At 46.8% G+C, this 8208-nt stretch overlaps 1 protein-coding gene across 3 annotated transcripts in view; it reads right to left on the reverse strand.

Annotated features, from left to right (window-relative positions):
* Nucleotides 1-421: 421 nt before the first annotated feature.
* MGAT1 (alpha-1,3-mannosyl-glycoprotein 2-beta-N-acetylglucosaminyltransferase) overlaps nt 422-8208 on the reverse strand; it is a 17209-nt gene continuing 9422 nt past the window's right edge. For 2 of the 3 annotated variants that reach the window (XM_045284881.1, XM_045284882.1), the window contains one exon: nt 422-3036. In XM_045284881.1, the coding sequence (XP_045140816.1) occupies nt 1564-2904 (1341 nt within the window). In that variant the 5' untranslated portion in view covers nt 2905-3036 and the 3' untranslated portion in view covers nt 422-1563. Of the gene's footprint in view, nt 3037-6582; nt 6696-8208 lie in introns of those variants that run through there. The other variant, XM_004696837.2, reaches the window with a different exon arrangement.

Below are 8208 nucleotides of genomic sequence, written 5' to 3' on the forward strand. Positions count from 1 at the left end.
CTTATTTGGCACTCACCAGTGTCCAATGACTACTACTTAATCTTGCAGTGGGTGGCCTGCAAAGGTGCTCATCCCTGTGAGGGCTAATCAGGTTTAGCATTTTGAGTTCTCAGCCCAGGTCTGCTTAGCAACCCCTAAGTGGGCTCAATGACCATCCTGCTGAGGTCATTACTCACCCATGGACTCACCTCTAGGGAAAACTAGTCCTCAAGGGCTCTCTCCCCTCTGTCAAGCATGGCCTTTCTTTCACACCCAGACCCTTCCCTCAGTTGCCAATAGCTTTTGTCCCTTTCCACTCCTTCCTTGCTCATTCAACTTGCTTCTTGCTTTTCCAGTCTTTTCCTTGAGTACCCTTTTCCTTTCCTTTCTCTCCCCACAACCTTTCACGGCCTTTTTTCAAAGACATATACACACACAACTGTTTTTCAGACAATACAGCCTTTACTTTATTTTTGAAAATATTTCTGTAGCTTCAACTTTCGTACATGAAATTGAGGTCAGGCAAGAAACAACAGCACACAAATTCCTCTCCAACCTGCCACCTGCATCCTAACCCGTTAGGATATGGGAATGTGGGCTGGGGGGCTTGCAAGCCCTGGCACCAGAGCTGAAGTGGTTCTGGTCTTGACCCTTCTGCCTCGCACTGAGGAAGAGAAGATACCAAAAGCCAAAGACCTCACGGAGGAGCTTGTGCACCAAATCCTAAGGGAAGAAGGGATAAGAGGAGCCAATGATCTCTTTCAACAAGTCAGCGCTGAACCTTCCTAGTAACAGGGAAGGCAGCGACATCCGGGGCAGGGGTGCAGGAGACTGCCCGTCTCTTTGACAAGTGATGAGGAGTAGGCTGTCCCAGCCACAGCTGCGGCTTTCTCTTCCCCACGTTCGCTTCCCACAGCTGGTGAAGCGCTGCGGTGAGGTCTGGCTTCTCCCCTGCAGCTTTTCCTCCTAGAAGCACAAACCGCAGGGCTGCTGGGAGAAAGCGGAGGTCACAGGGATGGGAAGAAAAAGTAAAAGCACCGAGGTGGAAGAAACAAGAGGCGGGGCAGTCAATCCTGACAAAAACAACTCCACTCCGACCCTGGCGGTGAAATCCCTTTGGTTAGTCTTGTTTGGGCCACAGGTACATCCCCTTTCTCACACAATCCAGTCCCCGCCCCACACACATCCTGGTGAAAGATGGGGAAAAGGTGGAGGAGGGATGACAAAAGAGCCAGATCAGGGGAGAAGGGGCCCGGTCACGAGAACTGAAGTCATCAACTTCTCTACAGATGCCCTGGTTGAACACTGGACGCAGAAACCCAAGTCTCCCTTTACCACACAGTGGTTTCTTGCCAAATACCTCCCAACATACCAATCCAGAAAGATTCTCCCGACCTGACCCCTGGTGAGACGGAGGGAACGCCCTTGCCCTATCACCTTGCCCTCGGATGCCACTCTAAAAAGAAAATAAAAATAAATGGACTCAAGAGGGAAACCTAGACAAGATGACACCGCCTGAGGACTGTGGCCCTGCCGCTGCCTATGATACGGCGAGGGCAGGGCCGAGGAGGGGCAGGGGGCAGACTAATTCCAGCTAGGGTCATAGCCACTCCAGGTCTGCGGGGGCGCCAGGTGCACGCGGCGGCCCCGGAACTGGAAACTAACAATGCCCCGATAGCCAGCCCTGGGGACCCCTGATTTGAGGTCATCCATAACACCCAGGGCCTTGGCAAAGGCCTTGAAGCTGTCCTTGCTTGTGTACTGCACCCGTACCTCCCCCAGCTCCTTCCTCTCATTGGTCCTCACGTTCTCCACCTGCAGCTGGGGAGCACCATAGACACGAGCAATGAAGTCCCGGTCGTAGGTCTCCCGCTGCAGGTAGGACAGGTCCAGTTGGGTGAAGGGCACAAATTGCTGGTTCAACTTAATGAACTTGAGGTGCTGGTCAAAGAACTGCCCATGGCTGACACCCTTGCGGCCAAAGGTCATCGTTCTTGAGATTTCAGGCCGCACACAGGCTCTTCCCTGTCGTTGTTCTGGCCTGCGCATCCAGTCGTCCCAGAAGGCCTTGGGCCACTTGGGCTCCAATTCGGCCCAGAGCTCAGCCAGCAGCAGCCAGCCCAGGCCAGGGAAAAAGTCCGTGCGGTAGAGGAGCTCGGGCTTATTCGAGTCCACCATCTGTTCCTTGCCGTTGTCATTCCAGGCAGACACACACCAGAGTGAGGGGTCAGCCCTCAGCATCGGGTAGGTGGCCTGGAAGTACTCGAAGAAGTCTGGTGCCACCTCCAGGTCATCCTCAACCACGACAGCCGCTGAGAACTTGAATCGATGGAAGATCTGGCCCAGCGCCCAGCGGTAATGCCGGGCGATCTTGTAGTAGCCTTGGAATTTGCGGTGGTCAGGCGGCACAGCAATGTTGCTCAGGTCAGGCTGCCGGATATGCGTGATGGCGCTGCCGTAGGAAGCAATCACCTGGGCAGTCTCCTCATGCCCACAGTCCTGGCTGACGATGATAGGGAAGTGCTCGGCAGAGGGCCGGTAATGCAGCAGCTTGTCCAGGCAACGCCGGACGGTGCTACGGTCACAGGCAATGACCAGGATGGGGATAACCGCTGGCAGTGGGGTCACAGGCACACGCTGTGCAGGAGGAGCCACAGTGGGCACCTTCAAATGCTGCCGCCACTGAACATGGTGCTGCTTGATCTGCTGCAACAGCCCCCGCTGTCGCTCCAATTCCACCTCAGCTTCCTGGGCCAGACGGATCACCTCATGGGTGAGACTGGCAGGGTCATCATCAAGAGCACTGTCTGCGGGCAGCCTGCCAGGTGCCGGGCGTGTCCAGAAGAAGAGGAGGAGCAGGGCGTTCCAAGCCACAAAGAGGATAGCGCCCCACAGCACAATCCCTGCAGACTGCTTCTTCAGCATCCTGGCCCCCAGAGGGGAGGGTGGGGGGCAAAGACAGGGCTCTGGGCTGCCCTCTGTATGCCTCGTGCACTTCTTGACCACCCTTCTAGGGAAGCTTCCTCCGGCCTTCAGAATCAGGAGGCAGCCATGCACCTAGGGAGAGGAGAGAGAACTGTCACAACGAGGCATGTGACTGCACACCGCAGGGAGTAGAGCAATGGGGGAGGGGCAGGGGCAGGGGTACTGTGAGAGAGGGAGACCAGGAGGTTGACTCCAGCTGCCTTTCCTCTAACCAAGCGGGTAATCTGCGTGGGAGAACAGACATACATGGGACCGCAGACTTGCTCTACCTCTCCAGGGTGATAATGTGCCTCATCAAGGCAAGAGTGTTTGAGAGGGATGGAGGGAGTGATGCCGATGGAAGGAGAGGGAGCGTAGGAACAGAACTCTCCCGTCCCCACCTGGCAGATTTCAGTTCCCATCTTCCATTAGGAGCTCAAAGGTGGTGGGGGCAGGAGAGCTAGAAATTTTTTTTTCCATTCCTCATATCAAACTGCCCTAAAATTACATGTTTTTTAAAAAGCCCAATATCACATCTCAGTGCTAAAGCCAGCACTCTATTTAACAAGGAAACACTGAAAGCATCCCAACTAGTGTAATGAACAAAGCCAAGATGCCCACTATCTCCACTCCTATTTAACACTCTGCTGGAAATATTAGCCCACGCAACTCGACAAGAGAAAACAATTACAGGCAGAAGTGGAAACATTACAAAACTATCTTTATTTGCTGCTGCTGCTAAAAGAACATGCCTAAAAAAATTCTAGATAATCAAGGATAAAGCCAACCCATACAAAGAACTGACCAAAGTATCAGGATATAAAAATTAATGTTAAAAAACCATTAGCCTTCTTATCCACAAATAATGACCCACTGTTCTCCTAATAGATGAAGAAACCTTGCTTTCATAAGCCACGACAAAATCAATAAAACAATAAAAATCAATAAAAGTTTAGGAATAAACTTATCAGGAAACATTCCAAAGCTTTTGTGATGTTTTTTGTGTCAACTTGGCTTGGTGAAGATTCTCAGTGATTTGACAGTTAAGACCTAGTAATATTCCATGATGTTACTAACACAGTGTAATCAACTCCATAATGGGATCCGCTGTGAGCTGCCAATACATTTTAAGATGATCAAGCCAGAATGCAACCCCCTTATTCAATCCCTTGGCACAATAGAAAGGAAGTTTCCTTGGGGGTGTGGCCTAGTTCCTACATAAGTGAATGTTGTGGGGACACTTGCTTGCTTCTCGCTTGTCTGGATTCTGCATCTGGCTCATTGACCTCATGTTCTTTGGACTGGAGCCAACAGTTTGTCATTGCTTGCCAACCCTGGGAGCCATCAGCAGTCTGCCATCTGACTTGCCAACCTTGGAGTCATTGGACTCTGCAGCCATAAGCCTGACCTGATGACCCTAGACTCACCTGCCTCCACATCCATCAGCTTGTATTCTTCCTGCTTCATCTTTCTGCTTCCTGGTTTGCCAGCTTCCCACAACTAAGGGAGTTAGGAAGAATCCTGCTTAACGTGATCCACAGACTAGAACCAGACGGGACTTATCTACAATTGTGTGTGCTATTTTCTTGAGATTTTATTTATTTATATATATATATATATATATATGTAGTTTTGCTTCGCTAGAGAACCCAGCCTAACAGCCATTTATAAAAACGATAATTCCTAGAAGTTACAATAGAAGACTTGAACATCCTTGTTCTTCCATCAGAATGTCAGATGCAATGCCATTAACAATACGTTTTTTAATGTAGCTGGACAAATTGACCTTAAAGTGAGTAACTAAGAATGTAAGCGTATTTAGGAAAATAATAAAAATGAGTCATAAAGGGAGACTAATACCAGATATTGAAGCACTACATCTCTATAATTAAAACTGTGTGGCAGTTGTTATTGTTAACTGCCATCAAGTCAGCCCCCAACTTATATAAATAGACAATCCAATAAAATAATAGCCCAGAAATAAGCCCAGCTACACACAGAAAGCAAGTAAATGATAAAGGTGGTATTTAAAATAATTGGGGGCCCAAAATTCTATAGGAAAATGGGCAAAAGAACAAGAATACGTCAAAATGGCCTTTAGGACTATGAAGGGATGTTCACCTTCACTCATAATAGGAGAAATGCAAATTAAACAGATTGAGATACCATTTATCACTCACCAGACTAGCAACAAAACAAAAAAAAGCCAAAATCGGGCCCTTCTGTTTTCTTAAGTGTCTATTGAAGAGCAGAAGTTCTTAATTTTAATGACATTCAATTATCAGGTGTGTTAGGGTTCTCCCTCCGTTTCATGGATGTGTTTGACATTGTGTGATGCAATGCAATTGCTTAGTGTCGCTCTTCTTTCCACAGTCTTTTAAACTTCCGCGCAGTGAATGGGTAGGACCCTGTAAACAAAGTGTAGAGGAGGCCACTTGGGAATTGGTCACTTTTGCCATTCCACTAGGTATTCCAGCAAGCCATCTCAGAAGCAGGAACAGAGATTTGAAACTCATCAAGAAAGAACCATCACCAGCTGAGCACAGGTGTGGTCCCTGCCTGAAGTGGTGAGAGCAAGGCAGCAGAGGCTGAAGCCGCACCACGAGGGCCAGAGCAGTAACACACATTGCACCTAGAAATTCTTTGCCTAACTCGGGGTCAAAAAGACCTTTTTCCTATGTTTTCTTCTATAACCTATATAGCTTCCATTTTTCAATTAAGTCTGTCATGTTAGTTTCTGTAGATGATGTGAAATATAGGTCAATGATGCCGGGGGCTTAAGTGGAGAGGAAATGTTTTGAGAATGATGAGGGCAATGAATGTACAAATGTGCTTTACACAATTGATGTCTGTATGGATTGTGATAAGAGTTATACGAGCCCCTAATAAAACGATTAAAATTTTTTAAAGTAAAAAAAAAAAGAAATACAGGTGAAATGTTGTTTTATAAGTTTGACAGGTTGTCAAAATGCTACACGGAGCTACTGTAGGACCCAGCAAGCCCATTCCTAGGTATGTACCCAAGAGAAATAAAAGCATGTCTTCATAAAGACCTTCATGGGACTGTTTATAGCAACTTTATTCACAATCATGAAAAACTGGAAACATAAAGGCCTATAAACCAGGCAAATGAAGAACTAAATTGTAGTTTATCCACAGAGTGGAATATGATTAAGCAATAAAGGGAAATAAGCTATGATACACCCAACACATGGATGAAATCTCAACATAATTATGTGGAATGAAAAAGGCCACCAGGCCAAAAAGCATGCCTAGAGCATGGTTCCATTTGCATACAAGTCTAAAATACACAAACTAATCTATAGTGGAAACAGAAACTTCCCAGGCACGGGGAGAGGGCCAGGGAGGAGGGAGATGTTTTCAAAAGGCACTAGGGAACATCTTGACTGTGGTGACGGTTTCACAAATACATGCCTATGTCACAACTTATCAGATGCATTTTAAATATGCATCATTTACTCGGTGAGCTATTTTTAAAACACACTTTTGGGTCAAATAACAGAATTGGAATATAGACAGTTAAAACATACTGCGCATTGGTGTTAAATGACTGATAACTATACAGGCATGTGTCATTTAATTAATGTGCACAGTACACTCTGTGAAAGATGACGTTACCTGATGTCATGCTGTGTGAGCACCGTATTAAAACCTTATGGAAGCCTACTTCCTGCCATTCTCATCACCACTGCTGCCGTTGTTGCTGCGACTGAAACTGCTGGCGGTGGCAGCCAACAGCAGGGGCTGGGCTCTACAATTCATTGCAGGGCCACACAGAACTCACTGACCATACTCGCAACCATGGCGTGCACTAGGGGAGCAACAGGTTACAGATTAGGCTCGGGATACTTGGAAGTAACTCAATCAATCAAGACAGCTGTGCCCACAGGCAATTAAACAGAAAACAAAACAAACAAACAAAAAAACTCAATGCCATCTGCGCGATTCTGACTCATACTGACCTTATAGAACAGGACAGAAGTGCCCATGTGCGTTTCTGAAACTGTAACTCTTTTTTTTTAAATCATTTTATTGGGAGCTCGTACAACTCTTATCACAATCCATACATACATACGTTGTTGTCAAGCACATTTGTTGCCATCATCATTCTCAAAACATTTGCTTTCTGCTTGAGCCCTTGGTATTAGCTCATTTTCCCCTCCCTCCCTCATGAGCCTTTGATAATTTATAAATTATTATTACTTTGTCATATCTTACACTGTAACTCTTCACGGGAGTTGAAAGAGCCATCTTTCTTGCTCAGAGCAGCAGGTGGTTTGGAACTGCTGACCTTGTAGTTACTGGGCCAACTCATAACCACTACACCACCAGGTATCCTCCTAACACAGCAAGTGAACACCAAATAGTCAACTGGGAACAATAAAGGGGAAGTCATCCTCACTGCCATTGAATGGATTCCAACTCATAGTGGTTGTACAGGACAGGGCAGAACTGCCCCTGCGGTTTCTGAGACCCTAAGTCTTCATGGGAGCAGAAAAGCTCCCATGGAGCCGCTTGTGATTTCACCTGCTGACCTTGCGGTTAGTGGCCCAGCTCGTAACCCACTACGCCACCAGGGCTTCTGGGGAAGGTTTATCCAGCTTTAAAATTAAATTTGAGAGAGGTAGAAATGTTGACAGGCATTTCCTTTGATCTATGTCTTGCTTAGTGTGTTAAAAAGCACTTCCTCAAAGATCGAGAAAGCAAAGAACATGTCACAGATCAAGAACTAACTGAATTCCTTTCTTATGTATTATTAGACCTGTATCAAGTACTAGGTTCCACATTTCAGAAGGATGGAAGAACTGAAAAGGAGTCAGAGGATACAGTAAATAATTCAAGGGCTTAGAGAATAAGACTTAAGCGGAAAGGAATGCAGGTGCTTCGCTCTGGAAAAGAAGAGCCCAGGAGAAAGTACAGTGTTGTTGCAGCAAAAAGAGTGAGGGCCTGGGATCCTGGCAAACTAGCACTAGCCAGTCAGGTAACTCTGAACAAGGTACCTGATCCCTTGTGCCACAACTCCCTCATCGGTAAGGACATCAGAGGGGGTGATCTGGATCATCTCCAAGATTGTTGTTGTGGCACACAAGTCTGACTTAGGCTTCAAAAAGTTTGTGGACAAATCCCATTATCTTTTAAATCCATTTTCTGTCTATTTTGGGAATGCCACTGGTAGCAACCCTGTAGGACAGCATAGGACTGCCCCGATAGGGTTTCCTAAAGCGAAATCTTTTTTTTTTTTTT

This window comes from Echinops telfairi, unplaced genomic scaffold (assembly GCF_000313985.2).
Source record: "Echinops telfairi isolate 266 unplaced genomic scaffold, ASM31398v2 ScPeMD7_7469;HRSCAF=8507_0, whole genome shotgun sequence".
Lineage (NCBI taxonomy): Eukaryota > Metazoa > Chordata > Mammalia > Afrosoricida > Tenrecidae > Echinops > Echinops telfairi.